We start from the raw sequence: 16,752 nt of genomic DNA, 5'->3' as shown, positions 1-16,752 counted from the left end.
GTCCGGTTATCGTCTTAATTATTTTAACTGTACTAATATCCGTTGAGTAATTATGAATGATTAATAGGTCGTTAAAACATTTTATCTATAGCGGCTTGTGGAATATCTTAAAAATATCGAATTTCATTGATAAAATGCGCATATTCCACCGATCTTCGCTTCGACAATACTAGTGCTTTCATTTTGGGCACCTTATAGTTTCAATATCTGTGTCTGACCTATTTTCTTGCCACTGTTTACAGCACGACCAGATTCACTTTGTATTTGAGATTTGGATGTGCACTGTTGTTGACATTCGGTTTTTTCATATTTTCTGAATTTTATTTTGGTACCGTGCAGGTCTTTTAGTGGACCAGACTTTACCAAAATAAAATTTAAAAAATTTGGAAAAACTGAACATCAACACCAGTTTACATTCACATCTCAAATACAAAGTGAAACTGGATGTGCTGTATATAGTTTGCTCTTCTGTGTTATTTTCTCTTTAACTTTGTTTGACTACAACCAGGTCTCTTCATCCTCAAACTTCTTTCCTGAAGATTTTCAAAAAACAGTTGAACCCATTTATTAGAATACCTTAAAACTTACTTTTTACTTACTTAATTCAGAACTCGTCTACCTTTCGGTGTGAGTTTATTCCAGTTATAGAAATATCCCAGTTTAAGAAAGAGAAATTTAAGGGCAAGAAACGTTCCTACTAGCCACCAATGATCGGTTATTAGAATATCCCAGTTATAGGAATACTTTTGATTGACACGAAGGCTGTTCCAATAAGTGGGTTTAACTGAAATATGAAAAGAAACAGAGTTTACCAAACCACAAATCTAGGGTGCTCTGTAAAAAGCATATAAGCAAAACATAAGTCAAAAATGGTCAAAATATTATTTGTGCCGAAAAATACTATAAAGGACTATATGTTTACATTGTTATCAATAGAATTGGTCAACATGTTAATATAAAATAAATAAAATTCTTTGGCCGTAGCTAAAATTGGTAGTAGATATGCCAATTAATTATGGTTTTTTGTTTCTCCTGAAAAGTTGCCTAAACTGACTTATACTTCTTTTACCGAGCACCCTTGAAATATCTCGGACTAATCCATTGATACATATACTGAGACACTATATTGAACTGATAATATATTGATACAATATATTGAACTTAAACCAACAAAAAACGTACCCAAACTGTAAATAGAATGTTTTGGACTAATGGAGTATTGGATTATGGTGTATGCAATTTAGTACATGTAGACAAACAACTCTGAAAAACATTGCTGAGAGAAGCAGGCCGAGGACACTTACTAAAATAAGACGCTAAAACCCCACATCATCCAATGTTAGAACATATGCAACACATCGCACAAAAAATTTGAGAAAATCCATTTAATACACACATCCTTAATCATAAACTCAAGCCTTTCCCAAGCTTAAAAAAAAAGTGAAGATACCCTGAGTTTATTCTTCTAGAGCCAGTCATCATCAGCTATTCTATCCACAGTCATATGTAAGCCTCCATATGTGTGTCCATTTATTTCTGTCTATTGTTTTCCGCATCCATTCGTGGCCAGCCATTGGTTGATGTTATAAGTCCATCTGGTTTAAGGTATGCCTCTCTTCTCTTACTTCCTCTTGATTGCCATTCAACAATTCGCTTCGTCTAACGGTTGTCATTCATTCTAGAGATTATACAGCTTAGAAAATAACACAATAGATATTTTAATTTTTGTTGTAGGTATATATTATACAGATGTATGTACATATACCTCGTCCAATTTACTTACCGTTGCACGTCATCCGCGCCATAGCCTGTGACACGATACCAACACGAAATATCTAGGCGGTAGGTGTGTTCCCCTTTAGAATCATTTTGATTCTAAAAAAGAACACACCCACCGCCTAAATATTTCGTGTTGGTATCATGTCACAGGCTATGGCGCAGATGACGTGCAACGGTAAGTAAATTGGACGAGGTATACAGTATGTCCCTGTAAGTTGTATCCATATGGAAAACTTTTTTATTATTTATTTTACGAAAAAAGTTATTCTTTATAAAAAGCTCTGCATGGTCCAACACCTAAGATTTAACCATCAAATATCAAATTTTTTGAATATTATACGAGGTATGTCAAAAAGTTTGAATTTCACTCAAGAGTAAAGTAGCTTTATTTTTAACAATATTGAAAATTGCTATTATGAAAAGTTGTTTGGAATTAAAAACTGTATTCTAGTATTCAATTACATCCTTCTAATTGAAATTTATTTTTTTTTTGAAAAATTATGGATAACTAACATTATTTTCAGTTATTTTAATTCAAATAACTCTTTTATTATTAATTTTACGAAAAAAAGTGATTCTTAATAAAAAGTTCTGCATGGTCTAAAATCTAAAATACAACCATCTTTTGTCAAATTTTATCAATTTTATACGAGGTATGTCAAAAAATATGAATTTCGCTCAAGAGTAAAATACGTTTATTTTTCACAATATCGAAAATTGTTATTATGAAAAGTTATTTAGAATTAAAAACTATGTTTCAGTATGTAATTACATCCGTCTAATTGAAATATTCTGAACTATAAAGGTGCTTTATTTTTGATCTAAATTTATCTTTTTTGACATACCTCATATAAAATTGATAAAATTTGATATAAGATGGTTGTATTTTAAGTTTTAGACCATCCAGAACTTTTGACTAAGAATCACTTTTTTTCGTAAAATTAATAACAAAAGAGTTATCAGAATTGAAATAACTGAAAAAATAATGAGTTGTCCATAATTTCTCAAAAAATTTTTTTTTTCAATTAGAAGGATGTAATTGCATATTAGAATATAGTTTTTAATTCCAAACAACTTTTCATAATAGCAATTTCCAATATTACGAAAAATAAAGCTACTTTACTCTTGAGTGAAATTCAAACTTTTTGACATACCTCGTATAATATTCAAGAAATTTGATATTTGATGGTCAAATCTTAGGTTTTGGACCATGCAGAGCTTTTTATAAAGAATAACTTTTTTTCGTAAAATTAATAATAAAAAAGTTTTCCATATGGATACAACTTACAGGGACATACTGTATATAATATGTCATAATTTGCGCTTATACAAATATAGAGGTATAATTTAATAAACAAAAATATAATTATTTATTGAATAGTTTAGGAATGGAAAACTTTATACAAGTTTCAATACTTTTACAATTATGCAATATATTTTATAGGCAAGAATTTTTGATTATAAGATGTGGAAGTTATCTTAAATTACAATAAAACAGTTTATAAGTATTAAGTCAAAATATTTTATTTCTAAAAAATGATCGATAAAGCTGTCCAATTAATCAGGATCAAAGTAAGTATAACATTTCAAATTCTTTTTTACATAATGGGCATTCAACAATAAAAAAGTAATTAAAAAACCTAATTTATACATTCCATTATTGATATTGCTTGTTGGTAGTGTAGTCACCATCTGGAATGAAAATAAGTTAGTTTAGGCTAGGCCTAATTTTTTAACAACTTTTTTGAGAAAGTTAAGTAAAAATGGTATTCAACTCAGCAAAAAGCACAATACTGTTTTTAGAGATATGTAGTGGCAAACATTTTCAAAGATACTGACACATTCACTATGATTTTTAAGAGATATAGACGGCACTATTTAAAAATTTAACTAATAATGGTAATCAACAACACACATCGAGTGAAATAAACTTATACCAATATCTTAAAATTTTTTGATGATAGAATAAGCAGAAACACTAAAGATTCTATTTGCAACTAGATAGTTATTAAAAGTATTTACTATTTCCTCCCCTGGTTTTCCTCATGATTTACACTGGAATTACTACCGAGAGAATTTTCATGCCATGATTGGGTGTCGTTGTCTTAATATGTTATCTATGTATCTATGTGTCTTAATATATTAGTTGGCATATTATGTTATCTACGTCATACATCTTTGGATTGTATCATTGGTATACATATACAGTGCTAGTCAAAAGTCCGTACCCCCCCTCGTATCTTTTAAACGGTTATACATATAATAGTGAAATTTGGAGGGAGGAAATAAACGGACGTACGCTTCTTAACTAGTCATGACAGGTGACGTAATAGTGACAGATGACTTTACAGCGCCACTGTGACAGATCATTTTAAATGGGACCTTATGGCAAGTGACACCTCATTTAAAAGGTATTGATAATACCTATTCAGTCATACTAATTTTTTTGGGTTTAATTTGATTTTGATTTTGGTGAATAAATGAAATAAATATAACTTTGTAGTTTCGCATTTAATTATTAAAAATTCAAATGTCCGCCCATGGTTATTTTGTCAAAAAAGTTGACATTTTTCAGCTCTCTAGTAGTTTTTACGTCAACGTCAACCTTTTTGACAAGTAACCATAGGCGGAGGTTTGAATTTTTATTAATTGAATGCGAAACTACAATTTTATATTATTTCATTTATTCATACAAATGAGTTTAAACTCAAACAAAATTAGTATAGCTGAATGGGTATTTTCAATACCTATCAAACGAGGTATCGCTTACCATAGGGTACCATTTAAAATTATCTGTCACAGTGGCGCTGTAAAGTCATCTGTCACTTTTACGTCACCTGTCATGACTAGTTAAGAAGCATACGTCAGTTCATTTCCTTCCTCCAAATTTCACTATTATAAGTATAACCGTTCAAAAGTTACGAGGGGGGGTACGGACTTTTGACTAGCACTGTATACCAATAATGTATGACGTAGATATATTAATATTTGATGACACATGACAGAAGCTCGAAACAAATGACAATCGATAAAAAGCCCTATTGTCAGTTTTAGACAATTCAGTCATGGCTTACTAAAAATTTAGAAAAATTTATTCACCTAATTAATAATTTGCTCTGAAAAATGAAAATATCTCGAAAATTAATAAAATTAAACATAGGGAACGTTATATAAAAATTAAAGTAGGGTAATTGTACTTTTCGATAGTGATATAAAATACTTTAAAATTACTATTTAAAATTACTGAGAAAATAATGTATTTGCGTTTTGACTCACCCTATATTCGATATAAAGAAAATTAGCAATATCAATAATTTTTGACAATAATCGTGACCATAAATAAAAAATATGGCATTAATAATCCAATGCTCTTGTGTTTATTTTTATTTATACAGAGAGTTGAACTTGTTATTACGATTTTCATAGAAAATTGGTTATAACTTCTTAAATACCCTGTATATCATAATAAACCTTTATATTTTTGTGATGGCGAAGTTAAGAAGATTTCGAATATAAAATAAAATGTAGGGTGTTCCATTAAAAAAAAACAAGTTTGGTCTGCCACTATGTTATCGAACACCCTGTAACATTCTAACTAATTTTGTAATATGAAGCTCAAAGTTAGCCACAATTTTTGTTATTAACTTTTATTGCTATCTATTACCTACTATAGCGGATCTACTGAGCTTTATCGCGCTAATAAATCACCCTGTATATTGTATATTTATATGTACAATGTATTTAGATGTATAGTATTTTTACTTCAAAAGCGATATTACGTAGGTCAAAATTTTTGACGTAAGAGAACTGTCAAAACATTAGAATGTGACTTTTCATGACTTTTGACAGTTCTCTTACGTCAAAAATTTTGACCTACGTAATATCCATAGAGTTATATATTAGCATAGAGAGAGTGTCATTCAGAGCGAAGTGACGACACCATCTTTTTTATTTGGATTAGTGCTGTTTCACTCTTACGCATAGTAAAGCTGCGACAGTTGTCCTTCTCTTCCGTACCTATGCTCACACTTAATGTCATGTTAGTTTCTCGATACAATGTGTTAGAAAGAGATGCCGCAAACCAGTCCATGAGATCTTGTCGTCAGGAAGCGCGGAAGGTAGGCTCCCTCTATGTTAATATATCGCTTTTGTAGTAAAAATACTATACAATCTTTTGCCAGCTGGATGAATTTTTGATATGTTCTATTTTTGTCTGAAATTTCACTAATGGCTTGTTGACCCTTCTTATCAAATTTCTTTATATACATATAAATAATTTTAAATTACTAATAGCAGATTAACCTTAATTCATTTGTCTAATATATACCATCATATTTAATAGAAGTAGACGACAACTACAGTTGAGTCCGCGAGTCTTTACCCGTGCGTCATTAATACCGGGCGAGATAAAACACATACTTTTTATCTAGCATCATTGTCTTCCACGCATGAAACACATGACAAACCAGCTGCCGTATGTTATTAAGTAAAAACATATGTTATTTTTATGAACCATCTAGACTCAGTGCATTGAAAAGAGATAGGTACAAAAAAAGACGATTCGGTATGTTTTCATATTTTAAGCACAATTTGTTTGACGTTTCTGCTTTGTTTACTTTTGTGACTGTCAGTCAGTTAAATTTTTTGCGGTTTTTTTCGAATTTTTGCGTTTTGAAGTTTCTTTATATTACACAAACAGTTGTTTTCACAACTAATTTTATATTGGGCTTTGAAATTTTAAGGTAAATAATTATATTTTGGCAATTAATATTTAAAACATACAAAGCTAACGTCATTCACACAGTAAAGAAATGATTGTGTTTAGATTTCCGTCAAAGTGAATAAAATAACAAAAATAAAATATGTTATTGAATTTTTTTTATAAATTGTTTATTTATTTATTAATCAATAATAATAAAATAATTTATTAAGCTACTTCAAATGTAGCTGTAATTCTGCACAAAAATTTTGAAGCAAAACTTACATTTGACATTCTATATATTTGATAACGTCAAATTTTATAATAAAAGCCGTAATCGGAACAGTAGCCACTTTCTGTCACTTGTTGTTGCCTGAAATAGATTTCCGACTTATTTCGTATGCTTTAAATGATGACGCACGGGTAAAGACTCGCGGACTCAACTGTAATTATATTATTATAAGTATAATAAGACTATTCTATTATAATCTAACTTTGTGTGATGATCCGTGTTAGATCTATATAAATGATAAAAATTGTAAGTATATTTAAATTATTTTATAATTGTTTGTTTTTCTGTAATGATCTTGTAACATGATATAGTGAAGGTTTGTTTTAATTGCCATTTATGTAGATATAATAAATTAATCATGATAAAATAATTTGTAAATTTTTTATCTATATAAAATATAAAAGACATTTTATTATTGGCTGAACGGCTACATACTCAATACTTTTGATACACTATCAAAGATCTAAAGATTTCTAAAGACTTACTTCTTTGTATTATTATAATATAAAATATTGAAACAAATAAGGCAAAAATAAACACTACTAATACAAAAATCTGGGGCCATTAAAGGGCCTAGCCGGGTAAGATGATGAAAAATGCCCCAACTCGATTCGAATTCCATATAGGTCACAGTTTAGCACATATAGAGAAACTCACTTTCTGAAATTTTTAGCCCCCTAGGTGGTCACGTGACCCACCTAGAGCATAATTAGGCTTTTTATGTTTTTATTTTTTATCTCAGCCGCATCGAGAGCTAGCGAAAAACTTTAAATAAAAAAGTTGTAAGTTTAAAAAAGTTCTGCCCGATTTTTTTTTTATTTTTTGGCGGGAAATTCAAATTTTACGACGATTTTAAAATTTTAAATAAATATAAAAAAACAAATAAGACATTCGTTCTTACGAAAAAAATTTATAACGTGTATTTTTGCATAGTGTTTCACCCTGAATTTTTTCAGATTTTTAAAATTGGTGAAACATACTTTTAAAAATAAAAAACCGCATTTTTTCGCTTTTTTTTTTCGCTTTTTGATACAATTTTACACAGGGTGTTTAAAAAAGTTAACACCGTCACTAGGATAGGTAAAGAACTGAAAAATAATTGGGGTTTTCCTAATAAAAATTTTTTATAATGTCATCCATTTTTAAGATACAGGGTGTTAAATAACACAAAATTTTACACATTTTTTACGATTTTGCCGAAACTACTGGCAACATTGTTATAAAATTTTTACAGGTTTTAAGAGGTAGTTATTGTTCATTTTTTGACATACAATTAAGAACTTTATATTCATCATTGGCGCGCATACGGGTAATGGTCTGAATTTTTAAAGAAAAAAAGATAGTACGCCACTGACATATTTCAAATTAATAATAATTTTTGAATTCCTCGTCCAATTTCGGACAAAAAATCTTTCAACCCTTTTTTTTCATACGACGCGCCGTTTTCATGCAAACAATAAAATAGCTTACCGCTTCCAAAGTATTGGAATTCAGTTTTTCTATGGATGTACATATGAGTATAATGTAGATGTATAGAAACTTACATAGAAATTCGAATACTTTGTAAGAATTAAAATATTGTATTTCTTGCATAAAAATGGCGCGTCGTATGAAAAAATGGGAAGAGAGATTCTTTGTCACAAATTGAACAAGGAATTCAAAAATAATTGTTAATTTGAAATGTGTCAGTGGCGTACTATCTTTTTTTCGTTAAAAATTCAGACCTTTACCTGTATGCGCGCCAATGATGAATATAAAATTCTTAATTGTATGTGAAAAAATTAACAATAACTACCTCTTAAAACGTGCCAAATTTTATTACAATGTTGCCAGTAGTTTCGGCAAAATCGTAAAAAATGTATAAAATTTTGTTTTCTTCAACGCCCTGTATCTTGACAATGGATGACATTATAAAAAATTTTTATTAAACAAACCCCAATTATTTTTTAGTTTTTTACCTGTACTAGTGACTGTGTGAGCTTTTTTAAACACCCTGTATAAAATTGTATCAAAAAGCGAAAAAAAAGCGAAAAAATGCGGTTTTTTATTTTTAAAAGTACGTTTCACTAATTTTAAAAGTCTGAAAAAAATTCAGGTTGAAACATTATGCAAAAATACACGTTATAATTTTTTTTCGTGAGAACGAATGTCTTAGTTATTTTTTTATATTTATTTAAAATTTTAAAATCGTCCTAAAATTTGAATTTCCCGCCAAAAAATAAAAAACAATTTTTTCGGACAGAACTTTTTGAAACTTACAGCTTTTTTATTTAAAGTTTTTCGCTAGCTCTCGATGCGGCTGAGATAAAAAATAAAAACATAAAAAGCCTAATTAGGCTCTAGGTGGGTCACGTGACCACCTAGGGGGCTAAAAATTTCAGAAAGTGAGTTTCTCTACATATATGTGCTAAATGTTGACCTATATGCAATTCGAATCGAGTTGGGGGCATTTTTCATCATCTTACCCGGCTAGGCCCTTTAATGTCAATTCAACCGTATTGATTTAATATTGTGTGTATATGGGATTAAACCACAATTAATTGTAATGCAAATTGCATGTTACATTTTTATTGATATTTCGATTTCCAATCTGGAAGTCGTATTCGAAAATATAAAAACAATAAATTATTTAACCTGTAAATATTTATCAAATGGCTCTGTGTAGCAGCTAATTTGACAGTTGACTTACTTGGCTTTGATCTTGTCGGCAAATAGATGTGTTTTGAGTTAAAATTCTGGGGTACGTAGTGCTGTACCCTCGAATTAATATCAAATTCTGATTTCTGTGTGCTTGTGTAGTTAATTGTAGATGATTTGTCTCTGACCTACAACACTCCTGGTAAAAAAATCAGGACACTTATATTTTGCATGTTTTTTTTTTAAATTTTGTCAGTGTGTACTGGTTTTGATGGCGAGGAAGTAAATATTGATAATAAATAACGTTAATCTATAACGGTTTTCTTATCTTCTCTGTTTTTAAATGATCGCGTCCTCATAGAAACAAAATTTTGACATTTGGCAAAAAATGATACCTTATCTTGTTTACTAGCAACTAGCAACCGAGTTTTTGTATTTTTTTATTGCAGTTATGATAAGTCTCACGTTTATTCTGATTTATTCAGATCACTGTTCATTAGAGTTTTCAACTCGTGTTAGTATGACTCCCGAAAATAATGCAAACGTTTTAGGCCTTACATGAAGATGGTCGCAGTATATGTTATATTGCAAATCATTTAAATATTGCCAAAAGTACCGTCCATGATGCTCTTACGAAGTATCATCAGACTGGTGAATGAGAATACAATAAAAGACCAGAATCAAGCAGAAAAGGGTGCACAGATCAGTGTGCACCCAGATTTTCACATTACGGAACCACTCTTTCGTCAAATGTTCTCGATAGTCGTTTGTTAGAAGTTTGAGGAACGAATATTTCTGCAAGGACTTTAAGAAGAGTGCTGTATGAAAGTGGTTTATGTTCTTATGAGCCAGTAGCATGCCCTAAATTGACAGCAGCTCATCGAGCTAACAGGATGAGATTTACGAATGATCACAGAGACTGGACTGTTTAGCAATAGAGTGTTGAAATGTTATCTGACGAGTCCCGTTTTTGCTTATGATCTCCAGACGGATGCGAACGGATATGGAAGAAACCCGGAGAACGATTTGGATCTTGCTGTATTTCACACAGAACGCAGATTGGTGGCGTAGGTGTTATGGTATGGGCGGGTATTTCTTTCAACGGACACACCGAATTAGTTTTCATTGAAATAGCAACAGCAGAAAGTTACATACGACAGTGTCTGGAGCACAATGTTGTCTCCTTTCCTTGGGAATAATTTTTTATTTATATAGGATAATCCGCAGCCACATACTGCGCGAATCGTCATGTATTACCTAAATACTGTCGGAATTTCAGTTTAAGATGCAGATTGGGATTTCTTACGTAAAAATAAGAAACTTTTATTCAAGACATTTTTCGAATTATGGATAAATAGCGCTATAATCGGAAAAACGATTGTTGGAAATATAAAATTAAATTAAAAATGGAAAGTCCCCACTTAAATAGAAAACTTTACTTAACTTTTTTTGATTTTAGGACCTACTCTTCACAACCCAATAGATCCGCATAATGCTCGAGTAACTGCAGATTTAGCATACTTTCCTCCCCTACTATAAAGTTCTGGTCCATTATAATTTGTAACTAGTATCTGCAACACTAATAGGCCTGTATCCCGCGTACCAAAAAAAGCTGATTAATAGCAAGCTGAGAATTTGGGAGAACAACAGGCGCAGCAAACTGGCAACGGTTGGGAATAGATAGGACTGACTGGTGTAATAGACTTGGAAAGGTCGAGGATCTTTCATAGGGCTGTAGCACTAGTGCCGGTTTAACCTAACTTCGGGCCCTGGGCGCTGGAGGTTTAGGGGCCCCCTTCATTGCTATTCGTCGTACACATAAAGGTTTATTGTAAAATCCATAAAATATTTTTTAAACAAGCAAGAAGAATAGCAAACGTAAGAAATAATCCAAAAAATACATTTAAAAACATAAATAAAAAACAGAAAGTTCCACAAAACAACACATGACAAGCAAAAAACATATTCTAAAAAATACATAAAGATAAAAATTAGGTTTCTTTCTTTCTTGATTTGGCATTAGCAAATTGCCATATAATATCACAATTCAGTTTCTCCAGTTCTTCATTCTCTGTACACAATAGTGATTAGTGATAATGCGTCTAGGTTTTCTTGGCCCAAATTTGACATTAAGTATGTTTTTATTCTTTTTAAAGCAGAAAAGACCGCTCGCCTGACGGATTAGAAATTGGTATAGTCAAATAAATTTGCAGTAAAGTTAAAATATTGGGAAAAGGTGCCTTTACATCCTGGATGATATCAAATTTTTCATAAATTGTATGTTTATTCAAATTTTGGCATAACGTTACAAATTGGGTAATTTTATTACGCAAGTTCTCTTTGGTTTCATCAACATCGTTTTTGTTTCTCGCATAAAGTATTAATTACACTGGGGAACACATTTTTTGTTGAGTTAGATCTGACCCTTGTCCTTTACTAATTTCTGGCGTCTGAATCTTAGAATATCCTCAGATTTTATCTATCACGTCAACTTTTTAAACTAAGGTTCCCATTGAGTGCGCATATCCCACTTTATATATGAGGTGCCCATGCCTTATCTTGATCACCAAGTTTCACTTTAAGATAGGTAAAATATGGTTGTCTGACAAATCTACTGACTTTAAGATAGGTAAAATATGGTTGTCTGACAAATCTACTGATGTTTGTCCTTTGACTGAGAATGGTAAAACTGCCACATATATAACAAAACGAATCGGGGCTGTTTTCGCACTTATGAGGTGTAGTAGCAGAGGTAGCCATAAGGAAACGTGTCAGTTCAAACACAATAAGTCGTTCTATACACTTCAGTAACGATATACTAAATACTGCTAACCTACATCCAACGTTTCACCACAGTATAACAGACGTAAATGAACAGAAGAATCTAGACCAGTTGCAGTTATCAGCGCACCATTTCCAGCACTCAGTCATCATCAGCACCCACATAGAAAACGAACGTGACATGATAGAAGAAAACTAAAAACAGTTTCGAAATCAGCATGCCCAATTCTATAGAAAACAGCTAAAAAATCTAACTCAACAGAAATTGAGTTCCAAATTGTTCCCTAGTGTTATTGACGTCTTGACTTTTTCTTTATCTCGAGAGTAAAAAATCATCTAAAAGCTGATGTTACATCCTTGTAGCATTCAATTCGCGATTCTGAAAACAGCGACTAATTTTCTAATAGACTCTAGATTTTCTGCGACAGCGATTTTTTTGTCACTCCGACTACAAATCGCAAGTCGAGTGCTAGCCTTAGAGGTCACCAGAGGCGTGCGGTCCATGGAAGCGGGGGAAGCGCCGCTTCCCTATTTATACGTCGATATAAGAAAATATATTATTAATTAATATTTAATAATGCAAAATTTTCCCTAATCCAAGTAATCTACATATTACCTAGGCAATAGGCATTGAAAAATATTAAAAATTAATCGCGTACGAACGAACTCAATATGCACACAATTCAACTATGTGTTTGCTCCACTCCTGACAGAAGCGCATCTCAAAATCGCCGCTTGTCGTACAGTTGTCCCGTTTAAAAAGTGGTCAGGGTTCAATGACCGCACCCACTGGTCGCGCGAATTTTGGTATTACCATGGAAGGGCTTATCCTATCACCTTCGCGAAAGTGAGATGCTCCGACTGTTACTGCTGCTAAGGGGTGCTTAGGTATTACATACATTCGCTTAAAGAATATTTCGATTTAAATTTTTTGCATAGATTTTTCCTTTTACTGATCTTTTATTTGACATTTTACAGAAATCAAATGGTATTGCATTTTGTATAAGACAAATTGATGACTTTATTAATACGATAATTAAAAAAACGAGAGCAGTTTAAAAATATTTGGGATAAAACTGAACATGGGGTTTGAACATGAAAGAAAAATAATGAAGATTGATAATTTCGAGACAGAGAGACAGAGAAAACATAGGAAACAAAAAAACCTTTTGATAATATTCTACAACAAATGAATTCTAGCTTTCAAAATTTTAACGATTTAAAATTTGTAGAATTATATATATAATCTTAATATTTCTAATTATAATTCATCAAAATTTCCCACAGAGGAATTTATTTCATTACGATTAAATAATGAAAATTTTTTGATATCCCAGCTTTGCATTCTCAGTTAAGTGTCATTTATGAAACAACTGACATTAATGATAAAGAAATACCCAGAAATCTGGGATTTCTTTATAACTACTGGTTTAAACAAGTCACTGTGTGAAGTGGTCAAGTTGTGTGAATTAGTAGTACCAACTATCCCAGCCACAAGTGTATCAGTTGAACGAAGTTTTGCAGTATTAAGATGCATTAAGAGATTCAAATTAAGAGTTTAAAAGAAATTCAACAAGCGAAGACAGACATTGAAAGTTAGCCCTATTATCCATTGAAAAAGACTGCATTCAACAATTATCAGAAGTTGATAGGAGAATAGACCTCGAGTATAAATAAGTGTCATTTTAGTGAAAGTTGTGTGTTGTGGAAAATGCCTCGGAGTATAATTTTTTTTTTAAATAGGATTCTTCTTTAGAAAACCAAGCCCGGCGCGAGGACTCAAGGCCCGAGCTAGCAATACAGATCAATGATAGGTCACTAGTCACTAGAAATAGCGGGAATAGAGTGCCTCACGTATTCACGCGTCACGGATTTAGTGTGTGAGTCCTTGTACGCAGGACGTCTCACATAATTAAGTACTTTGCTGATAGAGAGCCCCTGCGCATCAGAGTGTTATCAGGTGGGAAGTAGCTCGACCCTCGACCCTTAAGAAAATATTTTTATATCCTTATTGAATCGCTTCCCCTTTCAAAAAAGTCACCGCACGCCACTGGAGGTCACTGTATAATGCCAAATTGCAATTTTTGTAATATCTTTTGAATATTTGAAAGAGTGTGTACCTATTGTTTGGGTATTGGAATTTTCGACAATATTCTATTCTTTATCTATAAATTAGATCTATGTAGGTATATCTATTTTTGTCTTTCGTTTAACTATTTTAAAAGGACTTATTTGGTTCCTATTTTAAAAGAACTTATTTTAAAGCCGATTAGGGAGAGAAATTCAATTCAAAATGAAATTATTAGAAACTAAAAAAACTCCGTTTGTGCGATTATTTTGGATACAATTCGAGACATGGCCATTGATTAATAACCTACACAGTTTTTACCCACTACCTGGTTAGTTTTTAATCAATGACATGGCGAAATCTAACAACTTTCTGTAGTTTTTCGAAAAGAGCCCCGCCACAAACACTGACACGGGGCCCCTGTTTGGCTAGGCTACGGCACTGTGTATAGGCGTGAAGAGATGTAACAATAGAACAAAGGCGTTTGCAGTGTATTGGCGTATGTGCGTATGAGATTTTTTTCGGAGAATATGTTGATTATTATTTAGCGACTTTATTTTTTTATAATTAAAAAGGAACGGGCCCCTGGGCGCCCGCCCCAAGCGCCCAGTGGATAAACCGGCACTGTGTAGCACCATTGATGATGATGATGATGAGAATTTGTTAATAGCTTAACGGTGTCTATAGTCGGACCAACTTTGACGCACGGGAGCACTGGAACAAGGGAAGTTTTAATTGTGGAACAGTTTAAAAATTTGGAACGTAAGATTATGAAAACCCCTTATGTATTTTGTCAGACAGAACTTCCAATTGATTTATTACCGTTTCATTAAACTCTCATGCAAAAATCAAACTGCTATTTATCACCATTATAATTCTTTTCATTTGACATGTTCTTCGTGTTGGACTAATTAAAATGCCCAATTGGTGATAAACACCAGTCTGATTTTTGAATGAGAGTTTAATGAAATGGTAACAGATCAATTGGAAGTTCTGTCCGACAAAATACATGGAACGTTTTCGTAGTCTGACGTTCCAAATTTTTAACCTATTCCACAATTAAAACTTCCCGTGTTCCAGTGTTCCCATATATCAAAGTTTGTCCGACTAGACACCGTTAACCTATTAACAAATTTTCAGCTTGCTGTTAATCAACTTTTTTTTGTTACGCGGGTGATAAATACCAGTCTGATTTTTGCATGAGATTTTAATGGAATGGTAACAAATCAATTGAAAGTTCTGACGTTCCAAATTTTTAACCTGTGCCACAATTAAAACTTCCCCTGTTCCAGTGTTCTCAAATATCAAAGTTGGTTGGAATAATAGGTCTGGATCCCGCGTACCAAAAAATAGTTGATTAATAACAAGCTGAAAATTTGTTAATAGCTTAAGGGTGTCTAGTCGGACAAACTTTGATATATAGGAACACTGGAACAGGGGAAGTTTTAATTGTGGAACAGGTTAAAAATTTGGAACGTCAGACTACGAAAACAAACTTTGATATATAGGAACACTGGAACAGGGGTAGTTTTAATTGTGGAACAGGTTAAAAATTTGGAACGTCAGACTACGAAAACATCAGATGTACTTTGTCAGACAGAACTTCCAATTGATTTGTTACCCTTTCATTAAACTCATGCAAAAATCAGACTGCTATTAGCTATTACTAACCAACATTATGCCTGTCATTTGACATGTTCTTCGTGTTCCACTCATTAAAATGCCCAGTTGGTGATAAATACCAGTCTGATTTTTGCATGAGAGTTTAATGAAATGGTAACAAATCAATTAGAAGTTCTGTCCAACAAAATACATGGAACGTTTTCGATGTCTGACGTTACAAATTTTTAACCTGTTCCAGCATTAAAACTTCCACTGTTCCAGTGTTCCCATATATCAAACTTTGTCCGACTAGACACCGTTAAGCTGTTAACAAATTTTCAGCTTGCTATTAATCAACTTTTTTTTATTATGCGGGATTCCGACCTATAACTCAAAATTGGTTTTTAAGCGTTTCTTTCTTATATTGTTTTCTCCTAAAACTTGCAAAATAATTTTGATAAATTTTATTTAATTCTAGAAATGTTTGTCTCTAGAATTAAAGTGTACAAACTTTTTGCTTATTCGGTATAATATTGATATCATAGGTAGGGTTACGATGGCTAGTCATTCTATTATAGTAGTTATGAGTTGTAAATTAATCGGCAAATTTAAAGCAGCGCAGTTAAATTTTACGAAATAAAAGAAGTATCTTCTAGTTGCTGATTATGTTTGGAAGGTCAATACCTAGATCATACCATGAAGTTTTTACTGCCATTATTGTTTCATTTGTATATTTTAGTTAAGTTTAACTTCAATAGCACATATAGACCAAATTCAAGTAAAATAATACAACACTCTGTGTGATGAAATGATAAAAATGTAAATTTTATTAATGGACTTATCTTGTCTGTTAAAGCTTACAAATTAGGAAATCTTTAAATATTTCAATAATGA

The 16,752-nt window shown here is 31.9% G+C and overlaps 1 protein-coding gene and 1 long non-coding RNA gene across 4 annotated transcripts in view; one reads left to right on the top strand and one right to left on the bottom strand.

Moving 5' to 3' along the window:
* Positions 1–16,752, top strand: part of LOC126878779 (monocarboxylate transporter 3) — a 407,545-nt gene that overhangs the window by 159,119 nt on the left and 231,674 nt on the right. Inside the window, exon 1 of one of the 3 annotated variants that reach the window (XM_050641678.1) lies at positions 3,263–3,351. The exons of the other annotated variants lie outside the window; for them this stretch is intronic. Coding sequence (XP_050497635.1) covers positions 3,316–3,351 — 36 coding nt within the window. The 5' untranslated portion in view covers positions 3,263–3,315. Of the gene's footprint in view, positions 1–3,262; positions 3,352–16,752 lie in introns of those variants that run through there. 3 annotated transcript variants of the gene reach the window in all.
* LOC126878781 (uncharacterized) overlaps positions 1–16,752 on the bottom strand; it is a 50,477-nt gene that overhangs the window by 14,370 nt on the left and 19,355 nt on the right. The gene's annotated exons all lie outside the window — the stretch shown is intronic.

Source organism: Diabrotica virgifera, chromosome 1 (assembly GCF_917563875.1).
Source record: "Diabrotica virgifera virgifera chromosome 1, PGI_DIABVI_V3a".
NCBI lineage: Eukaryota > Metazoa > Arthropoda > Insecta > Coleoptera > Chrysomelidae > Diabrotica > Diabrotica virgifera.
Note: the sequence above shows the minus strand (reverse complement) of the source record. Positions and strands in the feature narration are given on the sequence as shown.